Source organism: Euwallacea similis, chromosome 12, assembly GCF_039881205.1.
Source record: "Euwallacea similis isolate ESF13 chromosome 12, ESF131.1, whole genome shotgun sequence".
In the NCBI taxonomy this organism is placed as follows: domain Eukaryota; kingdom Metazoa; phylum Arthropoda; class Insecta; order Coleoptera; family Curculionidae; genus Euwallacea; species Euwallacea similis.
In genome coordinates, this window is record NC_089620.1 from 4,094,249 (window position 1) to 4,114,978 (window position 20,730).

Consider the following 20,730-nt stretch of genomic DNA (forward strand, 5'->3'; position numbering starts at 1 on the left):
TCAAATAGTATGTAGGCTCATTGCTTCTTTCAGTCTCGCATTAGCAATCACTATGATTTTACGCATTAGAGCTGTCATAGCCACCATCTTCTTTTTACCTTTACCAACAAGCTTGGAATAGAAGGTACCAAGCGCAGACTTAGACCTTGAAGCAGCCATTGCAGCTGTAAAAAGCTTTTCACGAACGTTGCTTCTACCACCTGTTATTCTTCGGTAACCAATAGTTTTTCCACTTTCTTTTGGATGAGGTGCAACTCCAGCAAGACTTGCAACTTCTCCTCTACCTAAGTAGCCAAGTTCCGGCATTAGACATAGAAAATCTTGAGATAATTTTGGACCTATTCCTGGAACTGTTCTAAGAATTTTTTGGCGCTTCTGTAACTCTAGATTCTCATCAATAATTTTTTGTATAGTATTGTTGAGTTCATTTACCTGACTGTTGAAAAATTCAATGGTTTTTTGACAACTTTCTTTTATATGGTCGTTTTCAGGTGCTGCAAGCCTACATTTCTCTTGAGCTCTCATTTTTGTAATGTCATCACGACGTTGACAAAGTGCAGCTAAGGTTGTTTGTTCTTTTGACATAGGCACAAATAGAGATAGAGTACTATAGCGTTCAAACCCATATTGAGCAAGGGCTCTTGCATCTGATTGATCAGACTTTGCTAAAGTTCCATGAGATAGGACAAAGCTTTTTACTTTGCGAGTATTAGCTCGATGTACAGCAATATTCATGTCAATAAGAAAATGTGATAAACCAAGCTCATATTTTCCTGTATTTTCTAAAGTCACTAAAGAATTAGGTAGGATATCTGAAAATTTTTGAAACATTCGTTGCCAACCAGCAGTATCATTGTCAAATTCGACAGCGCTCTTCTGTTTGTGAACAGCAATAACATTTTTAAATTTTCCGATGTCAATGCCAATAAAATTTTGATAAGACGTAATCATAATAACCTCGATAGTTTTAATTGATTTAAGATTGTAAACGGGTGCATATTTATGTCCCACACAACTATTCAAACATATCGAGAGATGGGCTAGTGTACCTTGATCCGAACGGTTGTAATACCAATAGTTGGTCGGTCGCACACGCCCGTGATAGCCCTATTTTCTTATAAAGATAGGACTATCTTCCCTCTTATCTTCTTTATATCATATTTTTAACTTACAATAGTTGGAGCTTAGGAGAAATAAACACATGTTTTCCAGTTAGTAGCGTAGAAGAGAGGGGAAAAAAGTTTTTACTAGGGAGTAGCAAACTATCTGAGCAATTTTGGAATTTAAAACACAAGCCAATTTTAGAAAGATTTAGCGTTACCCACAACTATAAAGTAGAAAATTATACAGATCAGAAGATCAGAAAATATGTTTTAGCAGAACACAACGTTTACTATAAAAACGATTTAGAGCAAAAAGACTCAATACACGAGTTAGAAAAGCACATTTTAGTATTTTATCCAGGAGTACTGAAGTGGCACGAACATCGACATTCGCACAGAAGTTGGAAAAATAGTCAAGCAATATGTGTAATAAGTTAAATACTTATATTTAGATCCTCATATATTATATTAACAATAGTTTAAAGTGTATGAAATAAAAAGAAAAGGACTTGCTTTCTTATGCTAAAACGGACATGACTTGAATAGCAGCAGGTAAATATAAGAAATTTGTCTGGCGCTGAAAAAGCTAATTTTGTGAGGTAAATATGAAGTTTAGCAAAGAATCTTTTAGTAAGTTTTTTAAAGAAGTATCAAGTAACGATATTAATAAAAGAAATGAAGAAGGAGAGACGATCTTGCACCAAGCAGTGGAAATCTCTGATTACAAAACAGTGAGATTATTAATAAAAAAAGGGGCAGAGGTTAATGCAAGAGATAAAAATGGTTATACACCTCTGCACTGTGCAGTATTCGCAAAAAGTTTAGAAAATGTAAAAGTACTGCTAAGAGAAGGAGCAGAAGTAAATGCTACTCAATATGTCACTGGATGTACGCCACTGCACTCTGCATGCAAAATAGGAGGAGCAGGAGTTGAAATAATAAAAGAGCTAGTAAAGGCAGGGGCTGAAGTTAATCAACTGAATAAATATGGTGCAACACCAATGTATTACATATGGGAAAGTGAAAAGTATTGCCTATGTGATAGCAAAGAAAGTGAAAAGGCGAGTAAATTTTTGAGAGAAAAAGGAGGAGTAACAAAAAGTAGAGAACTGGCGTGCTATGGAATAGAGGGGCTAGTGGGAGAAATAGCAGACATGTTGAATGGGAGTTATTTACCGGAGCTAAAAATAATAGAGATAGGAGAAATAAGGAAGAGAGACAAATCGCTAATAAAGAAAGAATGTCAAAATTTAGCAAGCAAGATAATGAGCAAAGTGAACGAAATGATAGATGAGGGGGTGAGAAGGAAGGCTTAGGGATTTAAATTTAAAGAAAAGGTGGGGTAAGTTAAGGTAAAGCTCGGTAAAAAAGAGGAGTCACTATTAGAGAACTCGTTTAAAAATATTTATGAAAGAGACGAAAAGGGAAGAACAGTTTTGCATTATGCAGTAGACGCAAAAACAGTGAAGTTATTAGTCGAAAAAGGAGCGAATGTGAATGCAGCAGATGCAAGAGGATATACAGCACTGCATCTAGCGGTAACGGAGAAACTCATAGAAAACGTGAGAGAATTGATAAAGTCAGGAGCAAATGTAAATGCTGAAGAGTATGGCAATAAATGCACTCCATTGCACCTTGCATGTATGGTGGGGAAAGTGGAAATAGTAAAAGAGTTAGTGGAAGCAGGAGCAGAAATAGAGCAAGAAGATAAGTTCGGAATGACAGCAATGGATTATGCGAAAAATAGTAAAGAGATAACCGAGGTATTAAAGAAAGAAACAGACAGAATTAAAAAGCTATTTATGAAGGGCTAAAAATATGGAGAAAGAAATAGAAAAGAAAGTAATGAATTTAGAGAGAAAACCTTTGAATGAGCTGAGAAAAATATGGAAGAAGGTATATGGAGAAGAAGCGCCTAGATACTCAAAGAAATATCTGATACCTAGATTAGCTTATAGAATGCAGGAAAAAGCGTACGGGGAAATGTCAAGAAAGGGGACAAAAAGACTAGAGTATCTGGCAGATCGGCTAGAGAAAGGAAAAAGAATAAGTAGCGATAAATTACCAGTAGAAGGGACAGAATTAATACTAGAGAGAGGTGAAGAGACGCATGCGGTAATGGTAACAGATAAGGGTTTAATCTACCGAGAAGAATTTTATACGTCATTATCAGCAGTAGCAGGAAAAATAATGGGAATGAGTTACAACGGACCTTTATTATTCGGGATGCGTGATAAAAATGGGAGCTGAAGAGGAGAAGATGTTAAAAGAGGTAAGGTGCGCGATATATACTAGGAAGTCAAATGAAGATGGTCTAGAACAAAAGTTTAATAGCCTTGATGCCCAGCGAGTAGCATGTGAAAAGTACATAAAGAGCAAAGAAGGCTGGGTAGCATTAGCAAGAAGGTACGACGATGGTGGCTATTCAGGAAAGAATTTAGAAAGACCAGCAATAAAGGAATTATTTGAAGATGTAAAAAAAGGAGAAGTAGATTGTGTAGTGGTATATACTCTGGATAGGCTATCAAGGGAAACAAAAGATAGCATAGAAGTGACATCATTTTTTAGAAGGCATCGAGTAAATTTTGTAGCAGTAACGCAGATATTTGATAATAATATGCCAATGGGGAAGTTTGTACAAACAGTGTTATCAGGAGCAGCACAACTAGAAAGAGAAATGGTTGTAGAAAGAGTAAAAAATAAAATAGCAACATCAAAAGAGCAAGGGTTATGGATGGGAGGAACTTTGCCGCTGGGGTATGATGTGAAAGATAAGGAATTAATAATAAATGAAAAAGAAGCAAAAACAGTGCAGCATATATTTGAAAGATATTTGGAGCTGAAGTCAATGGCAGAATTGGCAAGGGAGCTAAATAGTCAAGGTTACAGAACAAAATCAGATATCTTTAAAAAAGCGACGGTGAGAAGAATAATAACAAATCCAATATATATGGGAAAAATACGGCATTATGAGAAAGAGTATGAAGGAAAACATGAAGCAATAATAGAGGAAGAAAAATGGCAAAAAGCACAAGAATTAATAAAGGATCAGCCATATAGAAAAGCAAAATATGAGGAAGCGCTGCTAAAGGGAATAATTAAGTGCAAGAGTTGTAATGTGAACATGACACTAAAGTATGCAAAAAAGGAAAATAAAAGGTACCGATACTACATATGTAATAACCACTTAAGGGGAAAGAATTGTGAATCAGTAAATCGAACAGTAGTAGCAGGAGAAGTGGAAAAAGAAGTAATGAAGAGAGCAGAATATTTATATGAAAAATGGGGAGAAAAGACCGAAGAAAAATGGAAAAATTTAAGTTTTGGAAGACAGAAAGAAGTAGTGAAAAAGTTAATAAAAGGAGTAATGGTAAAAGAAGATGAAATAGAAGTGTGTTTAGAGGATAAGGTGGAATTTATACCAATGTGGTTAAAAAAGAAAGGAAACAAATGCACAGTAGTAGAACCAGAAGGAAAAACAAACAATGCACTACTGAAAGCAGTGGTAAGATCCCATCTGTGGAAACGTCAGCTAGAGGAAGGAAAATATAGAAGTGTGAAGGAACTGAGCGTTAAAATTAATATAGGTACAAGACGTATACAGCAAATTTTAAGATTAAATTATTTAGCACCAAAAATTAAAGAAGATATAGTAAATGGGAGGCAGCCAAGGGGTTTAAGGTTAGTGGATTTAAGAGAAATACCGATGCTGTGGAGTGAGCAAAGGGAGAAATTTTACGGCTCAGCGTCATAACGTTTATAAAAACAACAATATGAAAAAACATCGAAAAAAGTATGTGCCAGAAAATTAAAAAAGGTTATTGCAAAAGGAGCTACTACAAAGGGCCACACAAAAAGATGTTGAAATTGATATAGAAGAGCAAATAAATGTTACAAAATCAATTATGTAAAAATATCAATATAGATGATGAAGATTTTAGCATATTAGGTGCAACAATGGTAGAAAATGATCCAATTTTAGCTGCATATTTTAATAGTAGACCTGGAGTGTAAAAGGCAGCTCAGCCAATTGTATGTTCCATATCCTCATTTTGTAGCCAGCTTAAAAACAATATAAAAGAGTGTTCTTAGAAGACATTGGTACAATTTCCTTAATCTATAAATTATAGTAGTTTATATTTAAATAATAATCTTCAACTTTTATAGCAAATTAATCTACCTAGCCCTAGAATCAGAAGTTCTTCTTAACTCTTCACGTCCTACCCATGAATCTTTGTTCTTGTTAGACTCGCTTATTACTTCAGGACGCATTAATCCACCAGATCTTTCAAAATATCCCTGTTCAATAGCATAGTAGACATCATAATCACCAAGTGCGCAATCATTACCTAATTCTTCTTTTCGATCTTTGAATTTTTCTAATATTTCCTCTCTATTACTCACTTTTACTATAATTTTGCTTTTATCCTGTATGTCAGGATACAGTCTAACGTCTATCTTTCCCAAACTAGTATAGAAGGTTAATACTATATCGCTGCCTTCTGTAAGATCTGTGTAATACCTTATTCCACCTTCAGTTTGAATTTCTACTTCACTTTTACCGATCTTTATTATATTTCTTCCACACTTTACCTCTCCATCGGTTAGACCTAAATCCCTTGCCCCATCTGTTATCTTTATAATGTCTATTTTACTATCTTTAGAATATTCTAAGTAAAAAACGGAGTTGTCTACTCTTGCATCTTTTAGCTCGCTATTGGTTGCACTTTTTGCGATTTCAATAAACTTATGAGAATTGCTAATATAATCTCTATAAGCTTTTTTTAGGTTAGTTTTATGCTCTTTAAATTCTGATGTCAGTGTGTTAGCATCAACTGTATTACCAAACACTGCCCCTTTTGACACTAATTGACATATTATACTACTAGCAACTTTAGGATTTTTTTCCAACTCGCTGATTTTTTTGATCACATAATCGGTAAAAGTGTACTCATTACCTGAAAAGAAATCTTGTGAAGAAGAATAGTTTAATCGTATACCAGACTTTATAGCATCATTTACAATCTCTTCAAGTTCAGCCATGTTTTGAGCCTGAAACACCTTATCAGAAAACTCATTTAGCTTTTCCTTTTGATTTGAAGTTAAATTAACGAGTAATTTACTGGCCTGTCCTTTCTTTTGCTGACGATAAATAATATTTATACCATAATCTAATGCTCCTGCTTCTAGAAATACTTTTCTTAACTCTTGAGCAAGATCTTCATTGTCCCAAGCAAAACGGTCAACATACGAAAACACTTTTGATTCACCCATTCCTTGCCGAATATTTAGCACCACTTTTAGGTCTGAATCTCTTTTATGCTTACTTAAAAACTCCTTTAAATTTTCAGTGCAGTCTGAATCGAGAACAAGTAAGTCATACAATTCTGCATTTAACTTTTTCTGTTTATCAGTTAGGAATAATTCTTCTATATTATAGAAGAGTTTATTAGTTGCTATTTGTTGTGGAGTTCTCCCCTTTTTGCTTATTATGTTAGGATTAGCTCCTTTCAAGAGAAGAGAGTTTGCATTATCGTAATGACCTTTGGCAGCAGCAAGGTATAATGGTGTTTTTCCTTTGCTATTTTGTATGTTAGGATCTGCGCCTGCTTCTAAGAGTAAATCTATAGCCTGATTACCTGAACGACGAAATCCACCAATCTTTGCTCCTGCAATTGCATGTAATACTGTTGACTCAGATTCTCCTCTCTTTAGGTTAAGAATTACTTTTAAATCTTTATTACTTTTATTGTCATATAAAAATTCTTCAAGGGGCTCAGTATTATCAAATGAACCACAGTTAGAAGCTAAACATTTTAGAGCACTAAGTAACTTTTTGTTTAAATTTTTTTGACTTGGTGTAAGGTCATGATCTAGAGCAAACCAAACACAAATCTGTTCACTTAATCCAAGTTTGCTATCTATCAAAGATAATGGTTCATTATAGTTTCTGACTGATGGTAAGTCTCCTGAGTACCACATATCATTCATCAGCTCATTTAATAAATGCTCTTTAGATGATAGATGTTCTATAATGGATTCATATTCAAAATCAGATGGTTCTGGTTTGGATTTTGGTTTTAGTAGATTGATGATAGATTTTACCATCCTAGTAGACTCGCCCATACTTACCCCTCTAAACATACATAATATATTATATGCAATATATAACATTAAATCAATAACCATGATCTTTTTACTACTTATGTCGTTAAGCTTTTGTTAAGTTTTTATGGTGATAGTAGGTTAAAAATTGTTTATTACTGGAAGTTTTAGCCAGTTTTACTATAGATCAACAAAATTGAGAAGCACCAGCTATATTTAATATTACTATTATAGGAATATGATGCTTTAAAGGAGTGCAAAAACTGCTGAAGCTTATACAGTAACCTGCGGAGCCACTTCAGCAGAATAAACAAACATATGCCAGTATCAGTGGAGAATTATTTATAAGTCAACTAACTTTTTAAAAAAATATTTTAGTAAAAGTACCATGCTAGTTAGTGTTATAAGGAATTCAATTGTTTACTCCTTCAAAAAAGATCGTATATTTTTGAGAACAAGTTGCGTAAAAATAGGGTTGTAAAAATAGAGGTTTGAAATCTTTGCAATAAAGTTAGGCAAAATAGTTCGTATGTAGATGTGGGTGAAATGGGCTAGTATGGCTAGTTTTAGCGTATAATAAAATTACCATATAAAAAAGTTTGTATGGTACACATGGTAGTGGTATGGGCTATAGAGATATAGCGTCACATGTCGAGGAAATTTATGATCACAAAATATCGGCAGCAGAGATATCCAGCATTACTGATAAACTGCTACCAGTAATCAATGAATGGCGCAACCGTCCGCTGTAAGCGATTTATCCAATAGTTTTTATGGATGGAATGTTCTTTAAAGTGAAAGAAGATGGACGTTGTGTAAGTAAATGTATGTACAATATATTAGGTATAGACCAGAATGGCAGAAAAGAAGTTTTGGGCTTTTATTTAGCTGAAAGCGAAGGAGCTAACTTCTGGTTAGGGGTGCTAAATGACCTCAAAGAAAGAGGGGTAGAAGATGTTCTAATTGCATGTGTTGATGGTCTAAAAAGCTTTCCTACAGCAATAAACAGCGTATTTCCTAACGCAGAGGTACAGCTATGTATCGTGCATCAAATAAGGAATTTACTAAAATATGTATCGAGCAAAGATGTAAAAGTTTTCATGAATGATTTGAAAAAAATATATCGTGCTACAAGTAGAGAAATTGCTGAGAATTACTTACTTGAGCTGGAAGAAAAATGGGGAGAAAAGTATCCATTGGTTGTAAAATCGTGGCAGAACAATTGGGAAAATTTGTCTGGTTATTTCAAGTATTCTGGCCCTGTTAGAAGCCTAATTTATACTACCAACCCAATTGAGGGGTTGCATAGACAGATCAGAAAATTCACTAAAACTAAGGGTTCATTTACCAGCACAAATGCCTTGTATAAACAGGTATATTGTGCTATAAAGAAAGCAGAGGAAAAATGGACTATGCCTGTACATGACTGGGCGTTAACCATCTCTCAGCTTGATATTTTCTTTCCTGGTAGATTGAAAATTGAGTTGAATTAAAAATGCGGTTTGACATAGTTTATTTAACACTCCCGTAAACTCATATGGAAAGTTACTTTCTGTTATTCACAGATAGTCTAGTATCGTCGTTAGTTTTACCCATACATCAAGGTTTTGTGTTCAATACGATGCTTTATTTCAGGTCGTATTACACTCCACTACTGATGTTATTTTTTGGAGTACTAGGATCAAGCCTTGGTGGAATGGTTAACTGGTCTTTAGGTAGAATAACAATCTCTATACGAAAATCATACCACAAATTAGAAAACGAATATACAACGCCAAAAGTTACAAAAAATTTGCTAATTTTTGCAACTTTATTACTTTCATGGGTGCCAGCACTTGGAAGTGTAATTCAAATTTTATCAGGTTATTTCAAGTTAAACCTTTATATCCTTGCCCCTTTAATCATTCTATCTAATTTCTTCTATTTGTTATATCTAATACTTATTTTTGGAGTATAACAGCTATAGTACTACAGCTATTAAAGCCCACTTCTGTCATCCTATGCCCTGATAGAAGCGGAGCTATAAATTAAATGCAAATTTCTAGTAATAGGATGCACCATGAGCTAAAAGCAATTCCACAAGCTCTTGGTGATTATATTTAGCTGCATAATACAATGCTGTCTTTCCTTCATTATTTTTGGCGTTAACGTCTGCATCGTACTTTAATAGTACCTTAACTACATCAGCTTTTCCCTTCATAGAAGCAAGGTACAACGGAGTACTACCATTTTCATCCTTAGCATTAACATTAGCATTTTTTTTAGCTAGGTATTTTACTACATCCAATTTTCTACTATCAGCAGCATAAAACAATGGAGTTCTGTACCATCCATCTCTAGCATCAACATAGGCACCTTTATTAATTAGGTATTTCACTATACTAAATTCTCCAAGTTCAGCAGCTAAATGTAATGGGGTCCCACCATAATTGTCTTTAGCGTCAATATTAGCGTACTTTTTGACAAGATATTCCACCATATTCAACTCTCCATTTTTAGCAGCAATGTGTAATGGAGTCCAACCACGTTCGCCTTCAGCATTAATGTTATTACCTTTAATGATCAGGTATTTTACTATGTCAAATTCTCCAGTGTCAGCAGCTAAGTGCAATGGAGTGTTATCATATTTGTCTTTAGCATTAATATCAGCACTCTTATTAATGAGATATTTCACTATGTTTAAACTTCCACTCCTAGCAGCAATATGCAACGGTGTTTGACCGTGATTGTCCTTAACATTAACAGTTCTTACTAATTTACCCGGGTAATGTCTTTCTATATGCGTTACTATTGCACTAATTGCTTTATAATCACCACTGTCAGCAAGCAAGTGTAAAGGGGTGATTTTTCTTATAAACAGCGCTCCTCTACACATACAAGATGAGTTAAAGTAAAAATCATCAACCAACCTACTGTGCTTACTTGCATGTCCCCAAATAGATGCAACATGAATTTTACTATCTTTTGCTAAATCACCACTGTTTATCAATTCCAGAACTTTTCTTAAGGTATCTTCTTCTCTGCCTTTCTCTTGTAATTTTAATTCAGTTACTTTCTGCACTAACCTATGGACATTTAATACACTTTGGTTTTGTTCACCGCCCACCATGGAATATCTCACAAGCAAACGGATGGCTAGCTTTAACTGCTTTTTCTTATAATCACTTACCGAATTTAAGAATATTTCTCTAGCGATTTTATCAGGTGCAAAATAAGCCAAAATATCTAAAATCTCTGAAGCTAATGGTCCATATTGTTCATCACTTCTTACTTTATCCATCGTAACTTCCCAAGCTGTAAAAGTTGTTTTAGTATAGTTATTATCAATTCCTTGAAATATTTTAGACTTAAGCAACTTCTTAGCTTTCTTTTCATACTCTTTTAGGTAATCACTAATTTTAAACTTCTCTATTATTCTCTGATCTTCGATATATGATATTGCTTGTTGTATAGCTAAAGGAAAGCATTACAACCTTCTTACCAAATTTTCTATCTCCCGATCTTGCGATTTATCTTTTTTTAGTATATTAAATCCTTTTTTAACAAACTCTATAGCGTCTCTTTGTTCCAATTCTCCTAGCTTTATAACGTCTATTCCCTTTTCCAGTTCCTGATCATGCGAGGTAATCAAAATATGAGGCTTGTTAAGATCAGGAGATAAAGAAAATGGCAAAAATTTACTTATCTTTTTGTACTCTTGAACGTTATCGAAAATGAACAGGCTCCTCCTTCTTGCGAAGAAAGCATATACTTCTCTAACAATAGTTTCTATCGTTTTGTCGTTTCCATACTTATCTTTAGGGGAAATACCTAATCTATTTCTAGCTAACCTTAAGAAAGAATCTTTCATAGCTTCAAAGTTTTCAGCGTCTATCCATATAACATTGTCGTCATAATATCTTCTATATTTACAAGCATATTTTCTAGCTAACTGGCTTTTTCCCATCCCCCCAGGACCACTAATAGACGTTATGTATGAAATTACAGCACCTTTGGGATTGCGTTGTAGCGAATCATGTAGCATTCCCAATTCCTCATCTCTTCCTGTAAATAGTCTGACTGGACCTCTTACATCAAACCATACCGCTCCTAAAATTTCCTCTCTTATTTTTTCAAAAAACTCATTTATTTCTTCATGTGATAGAAACTTTCCCTCTCTTGCTTTCATCCAATCCAGAACTTCTACCAGAAAGCGACCATAAACGTTCTTTTTATCGATATTATTAAATTCTTTGCCTAACTCATTCTCAATGATTTCCGCTGGTTTTATCTCGTTAGGTTGATTTACTGCAAATACTAATTTATCAAAAAATTCCCTTATATTCTCTTCTAACTTGCCTTCATTTGTCATTCGCTCAAACTCACGTTGCCATACCTGATTTCTTTCCAATTTTCTTTTTGAGTTTTGATCTGATTTACCTTGAAGTTCTTTTATCTCCTTTTCCAATTCTTCTATTGCTTCTTTTACAGCACTCTTAAATGCCGGTTGCACTATTGAAATCATGTTATCGTGAGTACAAGAGAACTTGTATCTCGTACCGCCGTATTTAAAAAAAATATCACTAGTGCTTATTACTTCAACTGCAATTTCTATTCCCTTGTTTGGTCCCGAAGTTTTTGCTTTCAACTTTTTTATTGTATTTTGTGTTGTACTTTGAGCTAGATCGAAACCGATATTAGTACAGATAGTAAAGTCCTTTAGGTCACCATCTGCAAAATCTGGATTAATTTTAATCTTTAGATAGGAAACAAAATATTTTGGAACGCTAAATTCACCACTTTTATTTTTTGAAAGCAATTTACCTACACCGATTTTTTCGCATTCATTTTGCTTGTGTTTGTTTTGTATAAACCTATGTACTATTTTTTCATTTTTCCTATCCTGAAAAACAATATCATCAAAACCCGTAGCTGATTCCATTTCTGTAGCTAAACGGAAAGAATATTCAACATCTACTGCACGTTTGAGAAGCAGCATTACCCACTTTAGTTGGTAGATATCACCATGAAGAGACCGCTTTCTTCCCCAAGCAGGATAAGTTTCAGGCATCCTCAACCTCACATAATTTTAAAAATAGTACCAACAAATGGTAAAAAAGTTATATGTCATGATATACAGATATCGTAACAAAGACCTTGGAATATCTACGAGATGTGCTGTTATGTAAATAAAAAAATGTGACTAATTACTTAATCTCTCACTCAAAATTGAATTCACAACATCAGGGCTGGCTTTTCCCTTGGTGAATTTCATGACTTCACCAACAAAGAAACCATATAATTTTGTTTTACCGCTTTTGTATTCTTGAACTTTATCTTGGTTGCTATTGATGATTGTGTCGATAACTTCTGATATTTGACCTCTATCGGTTATTTGCTTTAGGTCCTGCTCTTCTATGATGAGAGATGCAGGTTTGCCAGTTTCAAACATAATATCAAAAACTTGTTTACCAAGTTTAGCAGAGATTGTTCCATCAACGATAAAATCTAAGAGTTCGGACAAAGCATTTGCTTTGATTGGGGAGCTCACAATATCAATATTTGCTTTATTTAAATGACCGAAAAGCTCTACAGTTAACCAGGTGACCGCGAGCTTTGAATCATGTTTTTTTATCAATTCCTCAAAGTAATCAGCAATCGCCTTATCGGAAGTAATGACGTTTGCATCGTATTCGTTGATACCTAATTTTTCAATGTATCGCTGCTTTTTCTGCTTTGGCAACTCAGGCAAAGATGATTGAATTAAATCAATTTTCTCCTGGCTTACCTCAACAGGTAATAAATCAGGCTCAGGGAAGTATCTATAGTCACTTGCATCTTCTTTGTTTCGCATCACTTTTGTTTTTCCCGAAGCAACGTCAAACAATAAGGTATCTTGACTTATTTCTTCCCCACCTTCTAAAATTTCAATTTGTCTTTGTATTTCATAGTCTATAGCTTGCACAATATAACGTATCGAGTTCAGATTTTTTATCTCACAACGAGTGCCAAATGTGCTACTGCCTTTTAGGCGGACAGAAACATTTGCATCACAACGAAGTGATCCCTTTTCCATATCACCATCACACGAACCAATGTAACGCAAAATCTGCCTCAATTTTTTCATGCATTCTGCAGCTTCCGCAGATGAACGGAGATCTGGTTCTGAAACAATTTCCATTAAAGCAACCCCTGCACGATTTAAATCTACATAAGTTTTGCTTTCCTCATGAACGCTCTTTCCTGCATCTTGCTCTAAATGAATTCTCGCAATTCTTATTTCTTTTTCATTGTCGTTGATAAATACTCTACCGTTTTTAACTATTGGCTCAAAAAACTGAGTTATCTGGTAACCTTGTGGTAAATCAGGATAAAAATAATTTTTCCGATCAAAGTAAGAACACTTATTAATTTCTGCAGAAAGTGCAAGACCGGTGCGTATTACTTGCTCTATGCAGTAATAATTTAGTATTGGCAGCGTACCTGGCATTGCCGCATCAACTAGAGAAACTTGAGTGTTATGCTCAGCACCAAACTCCGTTGATGAGCTAGAAAATAGCTTCGTATTAGAAGAAACTTGAGCGTGTACCTCAAGCCCAATTACCGCTTCCCAATCCTCTTTCGTCATGTATTTTATTTAAATGATAATCTTAATATTCTGCAAAATTAGCACAAAAAGTCAAAACAAAACTCATGTTAGCTAAGTGGTATGCAGATTGTTCTACCCATAGAAACAGATTAAATGCAAAACTTACTTGACACCCTTCGCCAGCCCCTTTATCATGAAACTGAAGCTATTTATTTATCTTCTCTGTACAGATTAAATGACAAAAAAACTCAATGTATTTGGCGTCTCATGTTTAATTTTTTGCACTATGTGCACCTTATGTCTTTATCAAATTTCTGGGTTTTTACCTACACAAGCTGAAATACGCTTATAAGTAGTTTAAGACAGTATAGTACGCCAATTTGCAGGATTAGAGAGTGACAACTAGCTAATACGGGATTTCTTTTGCCTTTTTTTCTGCTTAGTAAATTTCTTAAACATTCAAACTAAGGTGAGTTGCATTTAAAAGCAGCTAAATTGCAGTGTTTAAGACTTAAAAAACGCCAATACTGAAAATAGACAACGACTAGGGCTTCTTTTGCCTTTTTTTTTATTTGGTAAATTTCTTAAATATTTATAGCTAAACGATAACCGTCATCCCGCTACTTGTTAGCGGCCGAGATACCGCGAATGAATCGCGGTATGACGTAGGATTGCTGTCATTCCAGTGCCAAGCACTGGGATCCAGCCTTTATTATGCAGTCACTTGGTTGAAATTAAGTCTTCTGGATCCCAGTGTCAGCTACTTGGATGACACCATTCTTTTTCCTGGATTCCAGTGTCTGGGCACTGGAATGACATCCTCCCTTGTGGAGATTGCTCTCAAATCACAATGTTCGTACAGCTATGCAAACACAAAGGTGTCATTCCAGCGCGTGACGCTGGAATCCAGTTGAGCTATTTCAACAAAAATACTGCATTTTGAGATGAACGTTTATTCTCACCAGACTTATTTACAAGTATAACAATTAAAGTCTGGATTCCAGTGTCAAGCACTGGAATGACATCATAGGGGCACTGCCCTTTTGGATGGAAACCAGTGTCAGCTACTTAGATGATACCTTTTTTCTACTTAGTTTGGGTTATGCAAGAAGTCTATTGCATTCCTGAGCAATTTGATTCATTATTCTTTTTGTAAAAAATTTTCTTAACTTTCTCTCCACTTTTTTGGTAAGGTCACTTTAAAGGAAGTCTAATAGATGCTACATAGAAATCCAGATGAGTTTCTAAAGTCTATTCCAAAAGATAAGCGCATAATGTGCCTTGACATGGGAGAAAAGCAAATAGGCATAGCATTTAGCGATAAAACACAGCTCATAGCCACAGCTCATAGCATATATCACAGAAAAAATATGAGCAAAGATTTAGGTTATCTGCATAGAATATTCAAAGAAAATGAATCTGGATCAATGGTAATAGGACTACCATTAAAAATGGACGAGCAAGAAACTAAATGGTGTAAAACTATAATCCAATTCGCAAATAAAATAATAAAAAAATATAAAGTAAATATATACTTACAAGACGAAAGCTTCTCAACATCTATCGCAACTCATACACTAAAAATTACTGGAATATCAATCACAAAATCGAAAAAAATAGATGATAAAATCTCCGCATGTATTATTTTGCAACGAACGTTAGACAAGATAAATACAATCAAATAGTTTTTCCAGATCTGGAAATCTTCAAACTGAATCCCATATAAAAGTTACTCAACAAAACAAGAACCTTTTGTATAAGCATGACAAATTGCTACAGCAAGAGCGTCAGCAGCATGGTGGCATTTTATACTCAAATTTTTAACTATTTGCTTCACCATAAATATAATCTGATCCTTATCAGCATGGCCATTTCCGGTAATGCTTTTTTTTACATAGTTTGCATCATATTCATTCATAGTTAGCTTTGTTATTTTTAACGCTAAAATTACAACCCCTCTTGCATATCCTAAAGTTAGTGAAGATTTAGGATTTTTATTAACAAAAATTTTCTCCACCGCAGCTTCATTCGGAGAGTATAGGGAAATTACTTTCTTTAATTGTTCAAAAATTATATGTAGGCGTTCACCTGTACCCAATTTACCATCAGTTGATATGGTACCGCCGCCCAAAAATTCAATATTATTTTTTTCGTTCAGGCTGATAATGGCCCACCCAGTCTTGCTTATTCCTGGATCTAGACCTATTATTTTAACCACTTAATAAACGCTTAACCAATAGACAAACAAAAATAAAAATATCCAGACTACATCTACAAAGTGCCAATACCAGGAGGCAAACTCAAAGCACAAATGGTCCTGAAGTGTAAATTGGCCTTTCCGTGCTCTAAATAAACACACTGATAAAAATATTATTCCTATTATAACGTGTGCGCAGTGAAACCCGGTAATCATATAAAAATTGGATGTATAAATAAGCTTTTCTCCTGTTTCTTGTAGAGAAAAACTCGCTTCATGATACTCTATTGCTTGCACTATTATAAAAAAAACTCCAAGCAATATAGTTATGGACAGCATTTTAATCATGCTCTTTTTATCATTTTTAAGTAAAGAGTGATTTGCCCAAGTAATTGTTGTACCAGAAAGCAATAATATTAATGTATTCATGAATGGTAGTGACCACGGATCAGGTGGCAAAATTCCCTCAGGGGGCCATTCAACTTTTTTTGCAGGAGAAAACGCCTCAAATAAAAAAACTGGATCAAGCCAGGCTTTAAAGAATGAACAAAAGAACACTATAAAAAATATGACTTCCGAGAGAATAAACAAGTACATTGCAAATTTGAGTCCATGTTTTACAATGGCAGTGTGACATTTGTCATAAATGGCCTCCCTTATTACATCTCTCCACCAATAAAACAGCACCCCTGATACTGCGGAGATTCCCAAAACTAAACAAAACATTCCGACAATTTGTTTATGAAGCGCGCCAACTAATCCAAGTGCAAGAATAAGAATTGCTGCTGATACAGCAATTGGCCAAGGGCTTGGATCCACTAAATGAAAATCATGTTCTTTACTTTTCATAGCATTTTAAAAAATACTTATTAAGGATACAAATTAGCTTAAAATTGTCAATGTTCCTTAGGAAATTGATTGAATCTTGAAAAATTATGTGCACCGTTCAAAAAATCTAACACAAATTGTGCAGTTATTCTAAACAACTCAAGCATTCTGCTCTTTTCATTTTCTCTTGCTTTGCTGCAATATCCATCAACAATATTTTCTAAAATAATGCATCCAGACTTTACTGAATCACTGTAACAAAAATCAAACCAATCCCTATATCTATTATTTTTCTTGAATCTATTTTTCATGCTATCAACGACAGTCTCGTATATAAACATGCAAGAATACAAAACCGTCATAGCCTCATAGGTATTACTATACGAGATGGATAAAAGAAAATTAGTGAAATTAAAACACTCAAGAGATTTCTTTCCACGACTTATACCGTACATAGTAAAGTAGTAGTCATATAGCATTCTATTAACAGTCACTACTCTTTGGGCTACTTCAGCAAGCGAGATAATACTACTATAATCTTCCATTCTGGATGCAGTAATTAAGGTGGTACGAATATAATCACCTAAGAACAACGTCTTTTGTTGAGCATAGAACTTGAAGTTCTCTATATTTAGGGTATTATTCGCTAACTCAACATTAAAAGGATGCTCAATTATATCCTTTAAAAGATTTGACCCGTAACAGCTCCTAATTATGCCACTGAACATTGTAGTTACCGATAAAAGATCAAGTTAACGTAAATAATCCGCTGCTAATATTCTTTGCTAGATATATTAGAGTAATATGCCTCATCCCAAAACATTATTTCTAATTTCAGCCCTTTCTTAAAAAACTCATACATCCTCTTTTTTTCACAGTCACTAGCTTTTTTATATAGCTTATTTGTAATATCAGTAACCTCATCAATTACAGCATTTACTGTTTCGCTACTATAAATGTTGATCCACTCTTTGTATTTGTTATTTTTAACCCCTTTAGTTGTTATCTCATTTACCATATGGCGTATAACGATTTGGTATATGTTAAAGCAAGAATAAGATGCTACTAAAGCTTCATTAACAGAATTGTGATATGTGGCACTCATGAAAAAGTCAGTAAAGGCAGAACAAGCTCTTGACTTTTTGTGATCATCAGATAGATCACAATCTTCAAAATATTTTTTATACTGTTCTCGAACATAAAATGCTCCTTGTGCCAAATTGATTAAACTACTCATCATTTCAATATCATCAACTCTAGCTGCAACAATTAAAAAAGCACGAGCGCAATCTATACAATACAGAGAATCCTGCTGAAGGTAGAATTTGAATTTTTCATAATCTAATGTATTATTTATCAATTCAACATTAAAAGGGTGTTCTTTTATTTTATCAATAAGATCAGAAAACTCTTTTACAATTACGTTGTACAGTTCTCCTTCTATTTCGTTATACACTTTATAAGCCTCACAATAAAAATTGAATATAAAAATTATTACTAATATGATATAATTATTATGAAAAAGCGTGCTATGCTTTAACAATAAGCTAGTATATAAATATGGGACTGTAAATCAAAAATTTTAGCAATCTAAAGAGATTTTACTATTACCTTCTATATTGAATTCTCTACGAAGATCAGCAGACAAGTTCATGCTTTCCCAAGAAAATCCACCGTCACTTTCTGACTCTTTACCAAAATGTCCATAACAGGCTGTACGTTTATATATAGGGCAATTAAGCGATAAATGCTTGATTATGCCTTTTGTTGATAAATCTATATTATTCTCGATAAACTTTTTAATTACTCTTTCCCCTACCTTATTCGCACCAAATGTATCAATATAGAATGAAGTAGGTTTTGATACACCAATTGCATAAGAAAGCTGCACAAGACAACGTTCAGCCAAACCTGCAAAGACAATATTTTTAGCAAGGTATCTTGCCATATAAGCTGCAGATCTATCAACTTTAGTTGCATCTTTTCCGGAAAATGCCCCTCCACCGTGTGGAATATAACCTCCATAAGTATCAACCATAATTTTTCGTCCGGTTAATCCACAGTCACCAACTGGTCCACCAATAACAAATCTACCAGTTGGATTGACTAAGAGATTTTCCTCAGAACACATCCATCCTTCAGGTAAAGATGAAACTATGTAAGGGTAAATTATTTCTTTTACTTTTGATTGATCCAAATCCTCAGGGTGCTGTATTGAGACAATAATACTTTCAGCACGTACTGGAAGGTTATTCTCATATGCCAAAGTGATTTGTGACTTTGCATCTGGACCAAGTTTTGCTTCTTTAACTGCACTCATGATATTTTTCAGAATCGAGTGTGCATAAAAAATGGGTGCCGGCATAAGGTTTTCTGTCTCTATTGTTGCATAGCCATACATTATGCCCTGATCCCCAGCACCTTGATCCAACCCTATTGCAATGTCATTTGATTGCTCATGCAGCAATATATTTACCTTCACTTTTTTCCAGTGGAAACCATCATGCTCATAACCAATATCTTTTATTGTATTCCGTACAATACTTTTAATCTTGCTATTCTTAATGTTAGGCCCAAACACTTCCCCAGCTATAATAACGTTATCTTTGGTGACTAAAGTCTCTATTGCAGCTCGCGCAAAAGGATCAGTAAAAAGGTATTTATCAAGTATTGCATCTGAAATTTGATCTGCTACTTTATCTGGATGACCAGCCGCAACTGATTCACTGGTTACTAAATTTTTATACAAACTCATGTTTTTGCTTATACAATATCAAAACCGCTATAGAAAACACAGTTAGTAACTACTAAATGGTGGGTCTGGGAAGAGTTGAACCTCCGACCTCACGCTTATCAGGCGTGCGCTCTAACCACCTGAGCTACAGACCCATGATTTATTCAAGCTGAAGCTTTCATATTATCTGTAGACACGATATCAATAAAAGTCTTTTTATTTGCTGACCTTCTAAAACTGACCCAGCCTTCTACTTTGGCAAAAATCGTATGATCTTTACCTATACCAACATTCTTCCCAGGATGGAATTTTGTGCCTCTTTGGCGCACAATTATGTTACCAGGAATAACCTTCCCATTCTTCTTTATTCCTAACCTACGACCCGCTGAATCTCTACCATTACAGGAACTACCACCTGATTTTTTAGTTGCCATATCTTACCTCTTACTTTTGAAGACTAATTTCATTTATACGAAGAACAGTTATATACTGCCTATGACCAGTTTTCCTACGGTAATTTTTTCTTCTTTTCTTCTTAAAGATTATAATTTTTTCCCCCCTGCACTGCTCCAACACTTCAGCTTTAACAGTAGCATTAGATGAATAAGATAAGCCATTATTTGAAATACAAATCACCTTATTGATTTCCACCTCTTTTTTTTCTTCAGCTTCTAACTTCTCTACCTTTATTATACTACCTTCTTTTACTAAATATTGCTTTCCACCAGTCTCAATTACTGCAAACATGATAAATATAAATTATTGTTATTAACTTTAATCGTAAACGATGTCATATACGATGTCAATATAAATAAAAAGCATGACTTAACGTTCTTTTTGAGCTATTTAAACACTTCTATCTTTCTTCACCCTTTATCTACTTTTTCTCAGACAGTAGACTTCTTGCATAACCTAAGCAGAAAAAAGGCAAATAGTTATTATAGCTCTAAGTTTACCGACGATAAGAACCGTCATTCAAGTAGCCCCTCCCTGTCATCTAAGTAGCCTCCTTCTCCTGTCATCCCAGTGTCTGGGCACTGGGATCCAGGTTGGATACTGAGTTGGTGAGTATAAAAGTGTTGTGTTATGGCTAACGCTAACTCTACGTCATACTGCGATTCATTCGCGGTATCTCATCCGTTAACACGTAGCGGGATACTTAACCTTCATACCGCGATTCATTCGCGGTATCTCT

The 20,730-nt window shown here is 34.5% G+C and overlaps 5 protein-coding genes and 1 non-coding gene across 6 annotated transcripts; 2 read left to right on the forward strand and 4 right to left on the reverse strand.

The window, feature by feature from the left end:
• Positions 1 to 735, reverse strand: LOC136412397 (pilin gene-inverting protein-like). The gene has a single exon (XM_066395456.1). It carries the CDS (start codon positions 733 to 735, stop codon positions 1 to 3), a length of 735 nt encoding a protein of 244 aa, XP_066251553.1.
• Positions 736 to 1,708: 973 nt separating this feature from the next.
• LOC136412398 (putative ankyrin repeat protein RF_0381) lies at positions 1,709 to 2,917 on the forward strand. The gene is made up of 2 exons (XM_066395457.1): positions 1,709 to 2,401; positions 2,456 to 2,917. Exons 1-2 carry the CDS (start codon positions 1,709 to 1,711, stop codon positions 2,915 to 2,917), a joined length of 1,155 nt encoding a protein of 384 aa, XP_066251554.1.
• Positions 2,918 to 3,363: 446 nt separating this feature from the next.
• On the forward strand, positions 3,364 to 4,857 carry LOC136412399 (putative DNA recombinase). The gene has a single exon (XM_066395458.1). The coding sequence runs from the start codon at positions 3,364 to 3,366 to the stop codon at positions 4,855 to 4,857; it is 1,494 nt and encodes a 497-aa protein (XP_066251555.1).
• Positions 4,858 to 9,249: 4,392 nt separating this feature from the next.
• Positions 9,250 to 10,488, reverse strand: LOC136412401 (putative ankyrin repeat protein RF_0381). The gene has a single exon (XM_066395459.1). It carries the CDS (start codon positions 10,486 to 10,488, stop codon positions 9,250 to 9,252), a length of 1,239 nt encoding a protein of 412 aa, XP_066251556.1.
• Positions 10,489 to 17,573: 7,085 nt separating this feature from the next.
• On the reverse strand, positions 17,574 to 19,969 carry LOC136412402 (S-adenosylmethionine synthase-like). Its single transcript, XM_066395460.1, has 3 exons — positions 19,816 to 19,969; positions 18,413 to 19,534; positions 17,574 to 18,061 (listed from the first exon to the last, which is right to left on the reverse strand). The coding sequence occupies exons 1-3, from the start codon at positions 19,967 to 19,969 to the stop codon at positions 17,574 to 17,576; spliced, it is 1,764 nt and encodes a 587-aa protein (XP_066251557.1).
• Positions 19,617 to 19,690, reverse strand: TRNAI-GAU (transfer RNA isoleucine (anticodon GAU)). The gene has a single exon. It is a non-coding gene; the product is annotated as a tRNA-Ile (tRNA).
• Positions 19,970 to 20,730: the final 761 nt, after the last annotated feature.

What these genes read in the sequence shown, in the direction of transcription:
- LOC136412402 (XM_066395460.1), bottom strand. Translation starts at nt 19,969, where the DNA reads ATGGCAACTAAAAAATCAGGTGGTAGTTCCTGTAATGGTAGAGATTCA. An exon ending in TGGGAAGAATGTTGGTATAG is followed by an intron (nt 19,535 to 19,815) that starts GTAAAGATCATA and finishes ATAAAAATTTAG; the next exon opens with TAACCAGTGAATCAGTTGCG. An exon ending in TAGAGAATTCAATATAGAAG is followed by an intron (nt 18,062 to 18,412) that starts GTAATAGTAAAA and finishes TAATTGTTGCAG; the next exon opens with CTAGAGTTGATGATATTGAA.
- LOC136412397 (XM_066395456.1), bottom strand. Translation starts at nt 735, where the DNA reads ATGAATATTGCTGTACATCGAGCTAATACTCGCAAAGTAAAAAGCTTT.
- LOC136412398 (XM_066395457.1), top strand. Translation starts at nt 1,709, where the DNA reads ATGAAGTTTAGCAAAGAATCTTTTAGTAAGTTTTTTAAAGAAGTATCA. An exon ending in ACGAAATGATAGATGAGGGG is followed by an intron (nt 2,402 to 2,455) that starts GTGAGAAGGAAG and finishes GGGTAAGTTAAG; the next exon opens with GTAAAGCTCGGTAAAAAAGA.
- LOC136412399 (XM_066395458.1), top strand. Translation starts at nt 3,364, where the DNA reads ATGTTAAAAGAGGTAAGGTGCGCGATATATACTAGGAAGTCAAATGAA.
- LOC136412401 (XM_066395459.1), bottom strand. Translation starts at nt 10,488, where the DNA reads ATGGATAAAGTAAGAAGTGATGAACAATATGGACCATTAGCTTCAGAG.